The 19,506-nt window shown below is 39.4% G+C and overlaps 1 protein-coding gene across 1 annotated transcript in view; it reads right to left on the bottom strand.

The window, feature by feature from the left end:
- Positions 1-19,506, bottom strand: part of Zmym2 (zinc finger MYM-type containing 2) — a 138,216-nt gene that overhangs the window by 20,999 nt on the left and 97,711 nt on the right. Inside the window, exons 15-19 of the mRNA XM_045145321.1 lie at positions 10,771-10,900; positions 9,819-9,934; positions 8,108-8,279; positions 1,906-2,031; positions 587-681 (exon numbers count right to left, since the gene is read on the bottom strand). Of these exons, the coding sequence (XP_045001256.1) occupies positions 587-681; positions 1,906-2,031; positions 8,108-8,279; positions 9,819-9,934; positions 10,771-10,900 (639 nt within the window). The remainder of the gene's footprint in view (positions 1-586; positions 682-1,905; positions 2,032-8,107; positions 8,280-9,818; positions 9,935-10,770; positions 10,901-19,506) is intronic.

Here is a 19,506-nt window from a genome sequence, read left to right as displayed (position 1 = left end):
TTTTTTATGGTTTTTCGAGGTAGGGTCTTACAGTAGCCTAGGATGACCTGGAATGTACTATGTAGTCTCATGGTGGCCTTGAACTCATCATGGCAATCCTCCTACTTCTGCTTCCCAAGTGCTGGGATTAAAGGTATGTGCCACCACCCCTAGCTCAAGCAACTAGTTTCTGTGGTGACCTTGTATCAAGATAAACTTTACTTATTTATTATTTAGGTTTTATTGTGGTAGGTTCTCACACTAGCCCAGGCTGACCTAGAATTCACTATTGTAGTCTCAGGGTGGCCTTGAACTCATGGCGATCCTCCCACCTCTGCCTCCCCAGTGCTGGGATTAAAGGTGTGTGACACCACAACCAGCAGTTCAAGATAAATTTTAAAAAGAAAATGCATTCACTCCTTTCCTATGATGCAGCAACTCAATCTGAGAAACTTTTAATACTTTGGTTTTTTTCAATTTAGAAAACTGTCTTCCCATATTCCCAAACAGACAAAATGAACAATGTGTCTTTTTCTGCTTGTTAAAATGTTGCTATACAGAGATATGACGTGAATACAATACATACAAATACTAGCAAATTCTGTACCTTTTTTTTAGATCGAGGTCTGGGCTGCTCCTCATATTCTTCCCCAAAAACTGGTGGCAATAAAAACTCATTTTCCATATCAAGCTCCTCAGCAGCTGACAATTAAACCAGAAAAATCTTCATCTCAAATATAGTAGCACAGACTTATGTTATATAAACATAACCAATAAAGAAGCAACCATAGAATATGAATAAGCATACATATACAGGACTAAACTTGAGTTGGGATGTGGAATAGCTGGCTTATCATACCTAATGCAGTCTGTGAATTTTGATAAAACATGTTCAGACTCCTAAAAAGCTGTATGTATATAACAAGAATCACAACACATTTGTAGATAGCATTATTTCATAATGTTAAAAAACCAGGCATACCTGATCTAACAATCACAGAGAATTTAATTCAATCTATTAAATTTTCTCCTAAAACCAGTATTTTACATTCCACTCAATGTGCTTGTTAGTCATTTTATAAAGTAGAAAAATAATAAAAACTGGAATGCATACATTTTTCTCTCACCAACCCCTTCTACTTCATCATGCAGCCCAGTCCTCCTGTTTCAGCATCTCCATAGTAAGATCACAGGTAGGTACTTCCACACCGTTTTTGAAACACATTTCTTTTTCTTTCTTTCTTTTTTTTCTTCAAGGTAGGGTTTCACTCTAGCCCAGGCTGACCTGGAATTCACTATGGAGTCTCAGGCTGCTCTCAAACTCACAGCAATCCTCCTACCTCTGCCTCCCAAGTGCTGGGATTAAAGCCGTACACCACCACACCCGGTCACATTTCTTTTCTCATGTAGTTTTGGCTGGCCTCAAATTCAGTATGTAGTGGCCTTGAACTCTGATCCTGCCACTGTAATTGGCTTGGAATATATTTCTTTTATAAAAGAAATGAAAACATTTTTCCCCTTAAAAGTGAACTTAATTATCAAAAAGGTATTAAGAAAAATGTAATCAGGTTATGAATGAGGGTGGCATGTCTATAATCCCACCCCTACTCCTAGTAGTGCTGAGGCAAAGGACTACTACAAGTTTTAGGCCAAATGCATTATAACTTAAAACCAGCCTGGGATACATAGCAAAATCCTGTCTTAATCCCACTATCCTAAAATGCTAAAAATTCTTTTGAAGTGAGAAGATAATGAGTTCTATTTGATAATAAAACCCTTAAAAAACAAGGCAGGAGGGAGTGGTATAGCTAAATGTTAAAGTGCATTCCCAGTTTCCACAACTATGAACAAGAGAGGGGTGACAATCAGGAATAAAACAGTTACAATTTTATAGCTTGGTTCAGTAAAAATAAAATACTGATTTACCTCTGGGGAAATCTATTTCAATATCCAAATCTGGTTCATATGGCACATCAGGCATGCTGGATTGTATTTCTGGATCAGAGTTTTTCATGAGATCTGGGCCAATCATGTCAGCTTCAATAATTACACCTGCAATCAATCCACAATTTTATAAGAAATCAAAAAACAAAAACCCAAACAGAATCTATATTAATTTGCAAAAGGAAGATACTGAATTGCAAACACACAACAAGAATATTGACTTCCAGTTAAGATGCCAAAGCAGCCTAGGGGGAAAAAAGACCCAAAAAGCCCAATAAAATATATTCTACTAAAAAGTGAGGTGTGTAAGAAATTAACAACTTCAGCAGAGAAGTAGGAGAGATCCAGAGCATTGAGAGCCCACAGAATCAGGCAGTAGCATGTCCAGCAGCAGTGGAACCAGGTCCGTGTGGCCACAGCCACAAGGCTTGGCCTGAGCCACAGAAGAGCCAGGTGAGGAGATTCTCCACTCACACCAACCTTCTAGCAAAGTCAAGAAACTAAATGGAGGACAGCAGGGACCAAGGAAGCGGTTTTTGAGGAAGAGGATCGCGAGGACCAGTGGGAGAACTTCAGCCACCATCCACAGCTTCCTCCCCACCCCCACCAGCACTAGTACCAGCAAGCACTAGAGACCCAAGAAAGGAGTTCATCTACACAGCACCCAGCACAGGTGATTGGAGCAATGACCCAGCCAGCCTACCTGAGCCCATAGCACAGCAAGGAGACACTCAAGCAGGAACGCAGTACAATTGAGACCAATTCCATCTCAAAAGGTAACTAGGATTACCCCAGGTCAGTACCTGCCAAATAAGCCTGGTATATAGGTTTGAATCGGAAGTGCTAGTTGCACCTTCCATGTCAGGGTAAATTATATATTAAATCTGATGGATAGCCGCATTTGCTATTCTTAAATAAGCTATATTTTTGGCTTATCATATGCTGCTTTCTTGGCCACAAGCTGACTTGGAACCCTCTACAGATCAGAAATCTTAGATTCCCAATTGACAGGATTAAGGGTGTGGGGCAACACACACCCTTAGGGACTGTGACTTTGTTAGAGGATCTGGTTGTCATAATACCTACTCTTGCATAAATACTCTGTGCTGTTTTTCATTGAATATGTACACTATCGGGTTAAATTTTAGAATCTGCCTATATTTTGTTCAACTCAGCCTACTCAAATACTCCCATAGCAGGCAAACCCAACACCTAGGGTCACTTTTGTGGTTACTCTGAGTCTTAAGAGCCACACCTAACAACTTAAGCTTTTACCCTGAACATATATAATATCAGATTGATTGATACATCCAATAATACTGAAGACAATTACAAAATCCAAGCATTAAATTAATCCAAGATGCAAACGTATGTACATTATAACACAAGAAACACACACAAAAAAAATCAAGACAATATGAATACACCAAAAAGTATTAATGCATCAGAAATGACCTCCAGTGAGAATAACTTAGAGGAAATACCTGAGAAAGTTTACAGAAGAATGATTAAAAATATGTACAAAGAAATCAAAGAGGAAATCAAAGGAATCAAAGAAGACACAGGAACCTAATTTAATGAAATATGGAGGTCAATATAAGACATAAATAAGGAAATAGAAATAATAAAGAAAACACATTTAGAATTACAAGAAATGAAGAACATAGTCAATGAAATAAAAAACTCTGTAGAAAATATCTCATGAATAGAATGAAGGAGAGGACAGAATACATAAGCTAGAAGACCAGGTGGCAGATCTAATACAGTCCAACAAAGAGCAAGATAAACTAATAGGAAAGTATGAATGAAAATTTCAAGATATTCGGGACACTATGAAAAGATCAAACATAAGAATTTAGGGTATAGAAGGAGAATAATTTTACTCCAAAGGCATGGTAGGCATTTTCAACAAAATCATAGAAGAAAACGTTCCCCAATGTGGGAAAGAGATGCCAATGCAGATGCAGGAATCCTTTAGAACACCAAACAGGCAAAACCTGGAAAGAACCTCTCCTGGCCATATTATAATTAAAACTACCAAATATACAAACCAAAGAAAATATATTGAAAGCAGTTAGACTGAAAAATCAAGTCACATACAAAGGCAAGCCCATCAGCATCACAGAAGATTACTCAACACAAACTTTCAAAGCCAGAAGGGCTTGGAATGATCTATTCCAGTTCTGAAAGATAACAACTGTTAACCAAGGTTACTCTATCCTGCAAAGCTATCCATTCAAACAGACAGAGAAATAAGAACATTCCACAACAAAAGCAGGGTAAAGGAATATTTGGAAACAAAACTAGCTCTACAAAAATACTTGAAAGGATCCTCCATGCTGAAGAGAAAGAAAAGCACACATATAAGGAACCTGGAAGAAACAAACCTTTTTTGAGCCGGGTGTGGTGGCACACACCTTTAATCCCAGCACTGGGGAGGCAGATATAGGAGGATCATCCTGAGTTCGAGGCCACCCTGAGACTACATAGTTAATTCCTTATCACCCTGGACCAGAGTGAGCCCCTACCTCAAAATAAACAACAACAACAAAACCAATACTCAAATACTAGTTAATACAAGAGAGCAAGGGTAAAAGTGGATGATCTACAAAACAAGAAAAATGACAAAAATACACACCCTTCAATAAAAACTCTTACTATCAATAGCCTCAATGCCCCAACCAAAAGACATAGGTTTGCAGATTGGGTTTAAAAGCAGGATCCTGGGCTGGAGAGATGGCTTAGCGGTTAAGCGCTTGCCTGTGAAGCCTAAGGACCCCGGTTCAAGGCTCGGTTCCCCAGGTCCCACGTTAGCCAGATGCACAAGGGGGCGCACGCGTCTGGAGTTCGTTTGCAGAGGCTGGAAGCCCTGGCACGCCCATTCTCTCTCTCTCCCTCTATCTGTCTTTCTCTCTGTGTCTGTCGCTCTCAAATAAATAAATAAATAAATAAAATAATATTTTTAAAAAAAAAAGCAGTATCCTTCAATCTGTTGCCTCCAAGAAACTCACTTTGCTACAAAGGATGGAAAATATCTTAGGGTGAAAGGTTGGAAAACAGTGTTTCAAGCAAATGGGCCTAGAAAACAAGCAGAGGTTGCTATCCTAATATCTGACAAGGTAGACTTCATTCCAATATTAGTTAGGAAAGATAAGGAAGACCACTTTATATTGATTAAAGGCACACTCCAACAGGAGGACATTACAATCCTAAATATATGTTGCACCTAAGGGGCTCCCACCTTCATCAAACACTATTAGAACTAAGGTCACAGATAATACCATACACAGTTGTAGTGGGTGACTTCAACACCCCACTCTCATCAAGACAGGTCATGGGGGGGGGGGAGACAGAGATGCCAAGAAAGAACTATTCCAATTGTGATTTGCCAGTATGCCAGTATCAGTATTCTCACTTGATAATACAATTTTCTAGATTATTAAGATGCTGCCATTAGCAGAAAATGGATAAGGTAGATGTGGACCTTTTATGTACTAATTTTACAACTATAGGTAAGTTTACAATAGTTTAAATTTTTGTTGTGGTTGTTGGGCTGGAGAGATGGCTTAGCAGTTAAGGTGCTTCTCTGGGAAGCCTAAGGACCAAGGTCCAATTCCCTAGTACCCATGTAAGCCAATTGCACATGGTGGCAATGAGTCTGGAGTATGTTGGCAGTGGCTAGAGGCCCTGGCATGCCCATTCATTCATTCATTCATTCATTCATTTTCTCTCTCTCTATACACCCCCTCAAATAAATAAATAATAAATTATTTTTTAAAAAATCTTTAGTAGGCATATTTTCTTTCACAGTGTTTTTTTGTTAGTCTCTTAATTATATAAATTCAATTGATTTTTAAAAAGCTTATTAGTGTGTGTCTACGAGTGTACTGGTGTGCCAGGGCCTCTTGCCACTGAAAATGAACACCAGATACTTGCGCCACATTTTGTTTTGGGACAGTTTGGGAATTGAGCCCCGTTGGGCAAGCTTTACAATCAAGCGCCCTTAATCATGAGCAGTCTTCTCTGCTCCAATTCAACTAATATCTATGAGAAATTTCTAAAATATGATTTTTTTCTAAGTTATGTATTTTTTCTTTGAAAATAGTATCTTTTGATTAGCAGTGGCAAAAAAAATAGAAATAATGTCGTTCGTAGTTTTACCTAGACCCAAATTAATTTAGGAGTAGAAAAGCCTTTCAATTTTGCTGACGATCACATAACTTAGAAGAAAAATACCAAGCTAGAGTTGGTGACTCATACCTTTAATCCCAGCACTCAAATTCAAGGCCCTGAGACTACATAGTAAATTCCAGGTCAGCTTGGGCTAGAGCCTACCTCCAAAACCCAAAAAGTATCATACAATTTTTTAGATAAGCCTCTTTGCATGGGAAAGAACATTTCTAGGTATAGTAATGTCATCTAGGCAGGGATTTATTGTAATTTAATCAGTATTACTAAGATTAATCTGTGTAGTCATGTGGGAAGATATAATTCTTGGCTATTTCTCTCTTACTTAAGTTACAAAATGAGCCGGGCGTGGTGGCGCACGCCTTTAATCCCAGCACTCGGGAGGCAGAGGTAGGAGGATCGCCGTGAGTTCAAGGCCACCCTGAGACTACAGAGTTTATTCCAGGTCAGCCTGGACCACAGTGAGACCCTACCTCGAAAAACCAAAAAAAAAAAAAAAAAAAAAGAAACAGTGATGTAAGGAAGCCACCTATCTAGCTCTTATTATTTCCTTCTCTTAATCTAATAAAATCTCTCTAAACGGTAAAAAAAAAAAAAGTGTGGGGGAGTACATTCAAATGTGTACATGTGAGTGTGGAAGCCAGAAGACAACCAGAAAATCATGGTGTTCAAGAAAAAATGGCAGGTTTCAGTATCAGTGAGAGACTCCCTTTCTAAAACAAACAAGCAGATGAGTAACAGGGGTGGACACTCAACATTCTCCACAGGATGGTCACACACACACGCACATACACACACAGTGAGAGAGAGGGAGACGGGCGGGGGGGGAGAGGAAGAGAGAGAGAGGGGGGGGTGGGGGAGAGAGAGGGGGAGAGAGAGAAGAAGAAATACCAAAGGCTCAGTCAGTAAAGTACAAGCATGAGGACCTAAATTCAGATGCCAAATACAGTTTAGATATTGGGCATGGTGACATACACTTATAACCCCAGCACTGGGGAGTTGAAGTCACTAGGCTACTTGGGGCCTGCTGGCTAGCTCCGTTCACCAAAACCAATGAGCTCTGAGTTCAGTGGGAGAACCTGTCTCAAAAATAAGGTAAAAAAGATTGAGGAAGACATCCACTGACCTCTCACCTACACATGCATCAACACATACACACACAAAAAAAAAACCCCAAGCTGATGTTGCAAATCATATCCCATTGCTATCAAAAAATGGAGCACAGGGCTGGAGGGATGGCTTAGCAGTTAAGGTGTTTGCCTGCAAAGCCAAAGGACCCTGGTTTGATTTCCCAGGATTCCCATTAGCCAGATGCACAAGGGGCACACATGTCTGCAGTTCGTTTGCAGTGGCTGGAGGTTCTGGTGCACCCATTCACACACTCTCTCTCCCTCCCTCCCTCTTTCTCTGTCAAATAAATAAAAGTATTTTTTTTAAATGGAGCATAAATCATATGGGATGGTGAGCAAGGCTAATCCATTAAATCTACTTGGATGACTAAGGCAGGAAGACCACTTGAGCCCAGGAGTTTTGAGACCAGTCTGGGTTTTAAAGCAAAACAAAAACAAAAATGAGAAAAACCAATAAGCAGAGAGCATGCAATTATGGCTTTGGAGATCAAGCTTGACATTAGAAAAAAACCTGGTAAGGGCTAAAGAGATGGCTCAGTGATTAAGGCACTTGCCTACAAAGCCTAAGGACTCTGGTTCAATTCCCCAGTACCCACATAAAGCCAGGTGCACAAGGTGGTGGCACATGTGTCGTTACAGTGGCCCTGGTGAGCTGATTCTCTCTTAAATAAATAAGTAACACATGGTTAAATGAATTGTGCATCTCTTAATAGAAACACTTTTTGCTGGAATTCTTCTCCTTATTCTCATGTCAAGTTGACCAACAAGGCTTTCATTGCACTGTAATAATAACAATAACTGTTTTTAAAAATGTATATATAACTATTGATACATGTATTAACAAATTGTGATATAATGTAGCTCACTGTTTACGTTGGATGTTTCTGTTTTCCCCTCAACTTCAGTCATCATATCTGCCATTGTAAGCAATTCAGTATCAAGAGAATCTGAAGAAACTTTGCTTTTCAGATCCTCAACTATGGCAGGAATCTTCTCACTACTGTCCAATGGAGCAGGCAGAAAAACAGGAACGGGCACCTAATTAACCAAAGTACTGTATTAGGTATACTAAATATTACAAGTTATTTTCACAAAGTAAAAATTACCAAGAGTTTTGGAAAGAACACAGTACCACAACTAAGGTGTTCATTATGACAAATAAAGCCCAGAGTACACCTACTTTTTGGAAAAAAAAAATTATGAGAAAATAAATGAAGTTCAACCATATTAGAAGTGATTTGTGAGAAAACAAAACATTTAATGAAACTCTAGCCTATGTTTCAGTTCTAAACCTTATAGCTTCACAAAAATTTCTTTTGAAAATGAATTCAAGTATGAAATACAATATAACTACAGCAGATATGTCCATCTGATAAACTTCACTTTCCTGAATAAAAGTACACAGATTAGGGGCTGGAGAAATGGTTCAGCAGTAAAATAAAAAATGTCTTGCTTGCAAAGCCTGACAGCCTGGGTTCCATTACCCAGTATCCATGTAAATCCAGAGGGACAAAGTGACACAAGTGTCTAGAGCTTGTTTGCAATGACAGCAGGTCTTGGTGTGTCCAAATTCATTCTCTCTCTGCCTCTTCTAATAAATAAAAATATTGTTATGTATTATTATATATTATTTTATATATTATATATTATATATTTTAAAACACACAAATTAGGGGCTAGAGAGATGGCTTAACAGTTAAGGTGTTTGCCTGCAAGGCCAAAGGACCCAGGCTTGATTCCCCAGAACCCATGTTAGCCAGATGCGCAAGGGGGCACATGCATCTGGAGTTCGTTTGCAGTGGCTGGAGGCCCTAATATGCCCATTCTCTCCCTCTTTCTCTTTCAAATAAATTGATTAAAAAAAAAAAAAAAAAACCACAAATTAGGGCTGGCGAGATGGCTTAGCAGTTAAGTTCCTTCCCTGCAAAGTCTAAGAATGCATGTTTGAATCCCCAAGTCCAATGAAGCCAGACACAGTGATGCAAATGTGTAATATTACACATGTGCACAAGGGGGTGTAAGCATCTGGAGTTTGTTCACAGGGGCTGAAAGGTCCTGGTGCACCTATTTTCTCTCTCTCACACACAAAAATAAAAAAAAAAGAATAAAAAAAAACCACATGGATTAAACAGAAACCAAGACTGTGGTAATATGGATTGAACCAAATATGTAGAAGAAAAGCAAAATGGCTTCTGTTGTGTTATGAATATGAAGTGCCCTGCATAAGATCATGTGTTTGAACACTTGGTCCCCAGCTGGTGGGGCTGTTTTGGGAAGCTATGGAACTATTAGGAGGGTCTGAGATTTTATAAGCCTGACACTACTTACTGCCAACTCTCTACTCCTGGCTATAGATGTGATGTATTCTCAGCTGCCTCATACTCCTGCTTCCACACCTCCCTTTTAAACAGGGAGAGAAAAAAAAAAAAATACCCTTCCTTTTTTAACTTGTTTTGTCACTCCAAAAGAAAAGTAGAACAGCCTCAACAGGTTCACTGAACAAGTAACTGCGAACATATTCTTCCCAACTGTGACTGTCAAAGTTAACACTTATCAAAGGAGTCAATTCTTACTTACAGGAACAGGAACTGTGGTAGGGACAGGAATATTTTGGCTGTACATGTGCATAGGCACTGGGACATACACAGGCACAGGGATAGGCACTGGAACATACTCTGTCTTCCAATTCTCATCTAGAAATACAATACATGAATATAAAGGGGCATGGGGTTGTTTGGGGTGTTCTATTGTTTTCTTTTGAGAAAGGTTTCACATTGTATAAAAAGCTGACCCTTGCAATCCTCATGCCCAAGCCTCCCCAGTACTGGCATTACAAGTTTTAGCCACCACACTGGCTTTTTCTTTGGTTGGTTGGCTGGCTGGTTCATTAGTTGATTCGTTTTATAAGAAGTCAATGTTAATTAGCATATATAGTAGAACTGCTTAATGTTGAAATAATTACATAGGAAAATGAACCTGTTTACCACTTAAAATAAATTCCTAGTCTTATGATTTGATCATTTTCAAATACAAAACAGAAAGCAATAGCTGTTTTTAGAACAGACCTCCATGCAAAGGTATATTTAACAAGACAGAATGCAGTTAATGAGTTGGGCATGGTAGCATATGCCTATTAATACCAGCACTCAGAATTCTCAAAAACCAAAAGAACACAGCTAATATTATAAATATGTATTTTATGCTGTCATCACTACAGACAATGAAGATATGACTTTCTCAGCAAAAACATCCTAATTTTCATTTTTAGTCCCATGGAAACTTCTAATATAGCATTTATTAACATTTGACAAAATTTGTACTCTAGGTCTTTTACTAGAGATGGACTAGTCACAAATTATTTTAAATGATATGCTATCATCTCAAGGAAATATCCTAAATTAGATAGAAATCAAAAGAAATGCACTGCTCCCACAAATCTATTCTGTAGCCTATCATTGCAGAAAAGCATACTACTTTATTCAGTAAAGTATATTGCAAGGAAGTTTAAGTCAAAATTTGTTAAAATTACCTGTTTGACAAGATTTGGTCTGCATGTGAGGTTTACAGTAAGTGGCTTTTGTCATTGTTAAGGGTTTGCAAAGAACTGCTTTGTTCTTCATCTCTTTGTTTGGAGTAGGAGAAGGGGGTGGTACTGAGGTCTACAGAGAAACAAAGATAAAGATTTTATTTTTGTAATTTTCATTACTTCCTGATGCTAAAGACTACTGATTTCTAAGTCTTAAGGAGGAAACATACAAAAAACTGGAAAGTATAACCAAATCATGCTCTTACTACTATGTTTACCAGGGAGGATCAATGTCAATTTATCCTAACTGGAAAACAGCAGGAATTATTCATTCTATAGATCTGAGTACATTTGAGAGACCAATAAGCATGTTTTCATATCTCTTTATCTCATAAATACAAAACAAGATTATAAAACTCAATAATAAAAATAACTTGGGCTGGGCATGGTGGCTCAAGCCTTTAATCCCAGGACTTGGGAGACAGAAGTAGGAGGATTGCTGTGAGTTCAAGGCCACCCTGAGACTAGAATGAATTCCAGGTTAGCCTGAGCTAGAGTAAAACCCTACCTTGAAAGACACCCCCCAAAAAAATTGGTTCATATATTTATTTTTTTAAAGGAACGTTCTTGCAGCTATTATGGTATATATTATAGCTTCCTGTACTGTATAAGCATTCAAAGATGTTACTAAATTTGAAACAATAAGATGATTAAAGAATTACCAAAAGTATAACTTATAAGTTCTACATTTCGTGAAGCCAAGCAATTCCAATTTGTGAAAGGTAACTGGTTTTACAACAGGATCAGCATGGCATGCAAGCAGCATGCAAAACAAAACAAAATCCCACAGTAGTTTGGGGCTGGGGAGATGGCTCAGTGGTTAAGTGTTTGCCTGTGAAGCCTAAGGACCCTGGTTCAAGGTTCCATTCCCCGGGACCCATGTGAACCAGATGCACAAGGTGGTGCATGCATCTAGAGTTCTGTGGGTTCCTGGATCCTCTGGGGCCGGCTGCAGTTCCACCGAAGGTGTCCCAAGCAACGGTTGTGTGCACAAGATGAGAGAAAGAATAACTCCTGAAGAGTCAGTTTTGAACAGCTCTCGGTTTATTGTCAGGGAAATGGGTTTATAAGCAGCTGAGGGTCCTAAGGGGATTGGATGTACAAGGTTGCTTGCTGATGCCTAATTAGCATATTGGGACATTCATTTCAGCATGTAGGCAACAGTACATGGTATAGGGGTATGGTCTGTGCAAAGGTTGCTGGTTGATGCCATATAAGGAGTTTCCTAGGCAACTGGCCAAAGGTCACAGGGTTATGGGCAAAGCCTAAGTCTTAGATGAATGTCCAGGTATCCAGTGCTTGGAGAGGGAGTGGCCTTACTTCCTGCCAATCTCAGGTCTGAGATTTTGTGGGGGGGCCGAGGAGCAGGTCCACTGCGACCCCCAAGAATGAGGGGAGGATCCTGGCTCACTGCTACCCCAGTGGGGAGCTCCCCTGCAGGTCCCGGGCCTTGATATATGACCAGCGGTTCAAACTGCTGGGACCTCTCCATAGACTGGGGTCTTCGGATCAGATAGCTTAGGTTTGCTTTAACCCAGGGCCCTGCCTACATCTGATAGTGTTCATTTGCAATGGCAAGAGGCCCTGTTGCACCCATTCTGTCTTTATCTGTCACTCTCAAATAAATAAATAAATAAAAACATATTTTTAAAGTAGCTTTTTAGATGCTGTCCTCAACCATGTCAACCTGTCAGATACATAGTGACAAACTGCTAACAGTCCATCACAGTAGCTTCCTTACTGCCACTGAGAGCCTTGCAAGCTTTCTTGTGTAGTGTGCCTGAAAAGCATTTAGTATGCCATGATTATGGCATGCTTTGTAGCTCAGGTAGGTCCTGAACTTGTAATTCTCCTGGCTTAGCTTCCAGAGTATTTGAGATTACAATCATGAACAACACCAGGCCTGGCTTATGATGGCTGAATCTAATTGTTAATTGATTAGATGGAGGAACATCTAAAAGTTGAGTCACACATACAATGTCAATGGGGGAGGACCTTGGATACTTGATGTATTCCTGTGCTCTGCCCTCATGTATGCCCATCAGGTCAACATCTTTACCACACTCCCACTGTCATTATGTTATTATGTTGCCTCAGCACAAGCCCAGAATCAAAGGAGCCAGGGATTATAAACTCAATTCTCCAAAACCATGAACTAAAAACCATTCTTGAATTTGCTTGTATAAATTCAGGTACTTTGTCACAGTGGCCAGTAAAGCAAGTAAGACTTATGTCTTGCTGGGTGTGGAAATAGATGCACACCTTTAATGGGAAGCAGAGGAAGGAAGATCGCTGTGAGTTCCAGGCCACCCTGAGACTACCAAAAAAAAAAAAAAAAAAAAGAACCCACCAGACAAACAAACAAACAAACAAAAAACTTATGCCTTGGTAGATGGGCTAGATGAGAGATACATGCTTGGGGCAGTGAAAGAAATTGTTAAATTAGGGTGGGCACTTTTTAGTTCTTCACAGTAATAAAATGGAGTATCCTTCAACAACTTTGAAGGCAACATTTCATTCTGGACAGGGTTCAAGTTCTAGTATGAAGGAGATGTAGAACCATAACAGCTGTATCTTTTTTGTCCCACCTCTAATGGAATGACATAAGTTCTGTTTTTATTCTAAGTGCTCACAGATTCTGAGGACTGTGTATCATAAGCAGTTCACCCCCCCCCAAAAAAAAAGAAAAAGAAAAAGAAAAAATAAGCCAGTCTAAGTAGCAATGAAAACTTGTATTTCCACATAAGTACTTTCCTATAAATTTCTTACCAGGGATCTACAGAAACCACCTGTGGTAATATGAATGGATGACCCACAATATATTCAGGATTTTTTTATAAGTTTATAACTTAGGTATGTCTGCAGCCACCTGGCTGGAGAATCACTGTGGGTGGATCCTAAGGTCCAGGCCTAAGGTGTGGAGGTGAATTTGTAATTCCAGTCTGAAGAGCTTAGGAGTTCCTAAGTGTGTTTGCCTGCTTTTTACTGGTGGATTCTCTCTTTCTTCCGGGACCTGTGAAAGCAGGGCAGCTGCTTCTGCCATTATTGAACTTCCCATACTTCTGTAAATCCCTCTCTCCCATAACTATGACTGATCTGGAAGTTCATTCCAGCAATGTGAGGCTATCTACTACACCACCTCACCTTCAGGTTTGCGTTTTTTGTTTTTCCACCTTACCACTTTAAAATATGTAAACCAGTCAGCAATAGCTGAGAAGGGTTTAACATTCTCTTGATTCTGCTTAACACACTATGGGTTAATGGCCCTGGAATAATGCTGTTCACTATGCTTTTTAAGTTAATTTTTAAGTGTATTTGCATGTGTGACAATGGCGGACACTCCTGGACTTCTTGACCTTCATTAAGACCAGATGGCCATGACCAGTTTATGTGTGTGGCTTGGGATTGAACTTGAGCTGGAAAGCTTTGCAAACAAGCACCTTTAACTTACCCTCTCACTATGTTATTTTTTTTTTTTTTTTTGGTAAATGGATCATAAACTCACAAATACACAAACTTGAATGTTTTCTTCACTTTAACTCTTAGAGTGGCCTCATGTACTAATTGGCAGATTTCTCCTTCCTCTTGATTATATTATTAATTCATTAAATTTAAACTCAAACCAACTACACCCTTTCATCACCTCTGAATGATACTTACCTAATATTAGCTTTCTTGTACTTTATGGTTCTGGGCTCTTATAAATGGCAAAATTATCAAGAAAAATGTAAAGACACAAAAACTTGGTACAATGCAATAACAAAACAAAATATGGCTTCAATTTTTAGCATGAAAGCTGAAACAGCACTTTATTTGGGGGGGGAGTGTTCCAAGGTAGAGTCTCAGTCTAGCTCAGGCTGAACTGGAATTCACTATGCAGTGGTCTCAGTGTGGCCTTCAACTCACTGTGATCCTCCTACCTCTCTGCCTCCTGAGTGCTGGGATTAAAGGCGTGTGCCACCACCACTGAAACAGCAATATTTTGATCTACCTCAACAGAAAACATGCTTATCGGGTGACTTGAATACCTCTTTACCCTGTATAGGAAAGTATTATTAAAAGTTGCATAAGTTTTGGGCTGGAGAGATGGCTTAGCGGTTAAGCGCTTGCCTGTGAAGCCTAAGGACCCCGGTTCGAGGCTCGGTTCCCCAGGTCCCACGTTAGCCAGATGCACAAGGGGGCGCACGCGTCTGGAGTTCATTTGCAGAGGCTGGAAGCCCTGGCGCGCCCATTCTCTCTCTCTCCCTCTATCTGTCTTTCTCTCTGTGTCTGTCACTCTCAAATAAATAAATAAAAATTAAAAAAAAAAAAGGCATGCACCACCATGCCTGCTCATTTAAAAAAAAAAAAAAGTTGCATAAGTTTTGATAAACTCACAAATATAGAATCGACAAATAATGAAGACTACTGAAAAACTTTATGTGAGGGCTGGAGAGATGGCTTAGCGGTTAAGCACTTGCCTGTGAAGCCTAAGGACCCTGGTTCGAGGCTCTATTCCCCAGGACCCATGTTAGCCAGATGCACAAGGGGGCACACGCATCTGGAGTTCGTTTGCACTGGCTGGAAGCCGTGGTGTGCCCATTCTCTCTCTCTCTCTCTCTGGCTCTCTCTCTCTGTCACTCTCAAATAAATAAAAATAAACAACCAAAAAAATTTTTAGAAAAGGTTGCTATAAAAAAAATTTTATGTGAGAAATTTGTGGGGGTTTTTTTTGGGGGGAAGAGGGTGCTGGAAATCAAACTCAGGACATTGCTCAAGGCAAGTAGTCTTCCACTGAACTACATCCCCAGAACCTTCTGTGAATTAGTTAAAATTAATGAATTGACAACTTAAGTACAGAGGTGACATGACAAAGCAGTCTAGAAGGGTATTTCTAAAACTGGGTAACTGACTTAATCTCAAATAAAACATGTGGCCAGAGGCTGGCACTAGGATAAGCTTATTCTGAATTTATAGGGTTGCAAACTGCACACTAATCAGAGATAGAATACTGAAAAAAAAAAAAACAGGAACTTTGTTCTAAGATTTTATGACCTCAGGCAAGTCAACAAGCTGCTCTTCAACCTCAGCAGTATAATGAAGAGAGAAAATGAGCCTGGAACCTACCATATGCCAGGAACTAGGTTATGTTTGGAAATTATTCTGATATCCTCCCCCTTAGGTACAGAAAATTCTGAAATAATAAATGTATTAGAATTGCTACATATTGTACCTGTAAGTATTCTGCAAACATTATGTCAATTAAGTGTGCCACTTAGTGAAAACCTATATTTTACCCAACATTTCTGTTCTAGAATGTTTTCTACTTTCTACTCAACAGGTTGGATCTGTAACTATTCATGCAGAAACAAGCCACCATCTGCTGAGTGTGTGTGTGTATTAAGTACTAAGAATGACATAAAATACCAAATGTTATTTTATCCTCCCAACATGTTTTTGTCTTTTTATCACTCTCATTTCACAGACAAGAAATCTGAGGGTTATTCACAGTTTGAATTCAAATTCAACTTCTATCAAACCTGTGTTACCACCTCCCATATGTGCTACCTCTGGAACAAACCAGCTACCATGTGCTTAATATTTACTATGTAAGGAGACAGGTGTGGTGGCACACACCTGCAGTCTTAACACTGAGGAGGCTCACAACAAGTTCTAAGACAGCCAGAACTACATAACAAATTCCAAGCAAGTGAAGGGTTACAGAGAGAAACATTGTCCCCTTGCTCCCTCTCACACACACAGTGGGACAAACCTGAGGTCACATTTTCATAAAACTCAAAGAACAGTGAAATAATTTGCTCAAAACCATCTATATACATTCATTCTTTTGAAGATTATAAGTATAGAAATTAAAAGTATACCAAAAAAAGGATGGTAGGGAGATTTATATACAAAAGGCAGGGCTAAAAAGATGGCTCAGCGGTTAAAGCACTTGCCTGTGAATTCTAAGGACCCAGGTTTGACTCCCCAATACCCAAGTAAGACACACGCACAAGGTGGAGCAAATGCTTGAAGTTTGTTTGCAGTGGTTAGAGGCCCTGGTGCACCCATTCTCTCTCATAAACAAACAAACAAACAAATAAATAAAATTCTCCCTGCCATATGTTTTCAGTGATGTGAGAAAATGATATTTAATACTGTGCTGGAAGAAGTTTCTTGAAGCTTTGAGTAAAAAATCATATGGCATCATTCAGACAGGAGATGGATCTGAGGAGATAAACAACCCATTGCACTTCACCCCAGCTCCAGCTGAAGCCACAGAGGAACTGGGAAAATGAGCAAGAGTGCTGCTATCTGGGTGAACCTGCTATCAGAACAAGGATGAAGGATACTCAACACCTACCAAACCAGAGATACAGAGGCTCCTATGAGTCCATCACTGAAGTAGACTTAAAAGGAACCTAAAATGGCTCAGGGAATTTCACAGAAGAGGGGGCAGAAAGCTTGTTCGAATCACAAGTTGAGATTATGCACAGAGACATTGACTCTTCCCCATAACTGATGGCTGCCCCCGCAATGCAGGACACACAATCCCCATGAGGATGACAGGCATCCCCAACGAAGAGGGTCCCTTTGGAGATGGTGCAGGGATGAGGGAAGGGATGGTACCAACATGTTCTGTTTATATACTAAGTATGTCTATAACTAATTTAAAAATATATAAAAAATCATATACCATTTTTCTCATTTTGTAGTAACAGGGATTGATCTCAAGTAAGTGTGACGGCACAGGCTAGACAAGTATTCTGCCACTGAGCTGGCTATGTCTCAAGCCCTCTTTTTTGTGTTTGTTGTGTTGTTTGGAGGCAAGGTCTCTCACTTGGTTACCTAGCCTCCAGAGTGCTGGGTTTTTAGGTATGAGCCACTGTGTCCAGCAAATTTCACTTTTCTTTTTTTGGGGTGGGATGGGAAAGGGGAGGTTTGAGGTAGGGTCTCACTGTAGCCCATGCTGACCTGGAATTCTCTGTGTAGTCTCAGGTCAGCCTCAAACTCATAGAGATTCCTCCTACCTCTGCTTCCATAGTGCTAAAATTACAGACATGCCACCATACCCAGTTTCTTTTTACCTTTTATTTTCAAAAATGGTGTCATTAAGCTGCACAGACTGGCCTTGGACTCTCAATCCTTCTGCTTTAGCCTTCCAAATAACTAGGATTACTGGACCCACTAAAGCCCAATACCTTTAAAAAGAAGGTCAGCAAGTTTACTTATTTTTTGTATCAAGAAAACAAAATAAGGAGTGATTATCTTTATACTCCTCAGTGTGGACCAAAGTGCCCGCTGGTCAGATAATTTGGCTGAGTATTTTAAATAATTTAAATTTTCTGAGTTACAAGTGTTATTACAGAGGGATAAATAAGGGGACAAAGCATTCTTGGATCCTACCTAACTCTTAACATCAAAAACAAAACACTGAGGAGAATAAATGCTAGATGAAAAAAAAAATTTATAAACACCGAACAATATCTACATTCTCAGGTAGGGGGAATCTATGACATCCCCCACACCAAACTGAAGATGTCGAAATCCTTCATATGTAATGGCACAGTACTTGCCTGGAATTTAAATATATATATACAAATATAAAAAGTCATCTGTAGGGCTGGAGAGATAGGACCCACATAAGCCAGATGTACAAGGTGGTGCATGCATCTGAAGTTTGTCTGCAGTGGCTGGATGCCCTGGCCTGCCCATTCTCTCTCTCTCTCAAATACATAAAAATATTTTAGAAAATATTAAAAATACATCATCTCCAAATGATATCTAATATAATAATATCAGTGTTATATTAATACTTGTTAAACTGTACAGCTTGGGAAATATTGAATGTTTATTCACTTTCAGCACAGCTACAACCATCACAAGTCTAACTACAAAGCAGAAGATGACAGGTAATCAATGCTTAAAAGAAGGACTGCTATAGAGTCTGAGTTATCTTCAAAATGTCAGGAAGCTATGGCAAAGCAACACTACTGCATTCCTGTAGATTCAGCATATGACATATGGCAAATTCAAATTTAGTTTTCTGAAACTTTTTGACAATTCCTCTAGTATTTTCAACATAAGGATAAGCTAAGAATAAGAAGGGTGGCATATTTGCAGGGATCTTCATCTTCAGGATACCTGAAGAACTTTTTTTTTTAATATTTTTTGTTCATTTTTTATTTATTTATTTGAGAGCTACAGCCAGAGAGAAAGACACACAGAGGGAGAGAGAGAGAGAATGGGCGCGCCAGGGCTTCCAGCCACTGCAAACGAACTCCAGATGCGTATGCCCCCTTGTGCATCTGGCTAACATGGGACCTGGGGAACCGAGCCTCGAACTGGGGTCCTTAGGCTTCACAGGCAAGCACTTAACCGCTAAGCCATCTCTCCAGCCCAGAAGTTTCTAAAATAAGAATATCTCTGTTAAAGCTTCAAAGCATTAGAATATTTTGAAGACCTACCATTTGACCCTTGCTGGAAGATAAGAACCACTGATCTGATCTGTTTTTTTTTTTTAATCCACAACAAGTACTAGGCCAGAGGCTTACTGAGATGCCAATAAATAACTATTGAAGAGCAAAACTCCACTTGAATGGATGCTAAAAATTCTAAAATCACTGCCATATTCAAGGTATGCAGCACTTCACTGGCCTAAGAGGCTAGAAAAGTATTGCTTCTGCTGTCTAGTAATTA

Source organism: Jaculus jaculus, chromosome 3, assembly GCF_020740685.1.
Source record: "Jaculus jaculus isolate mJacJac1 chromosome 3, mJacJac1.mat.Y.cur, whole genome shotgun sequence".
Taxonomy (NCBI): Eukaryota; Metazoa; Chordata; class Mammalia; order Rodentia; family Dipodidae; genus Jaculus; species Jaculus jaculus.
This window is presented reverse-complemented; position numbering and strand designations above follow the sequence as displayed.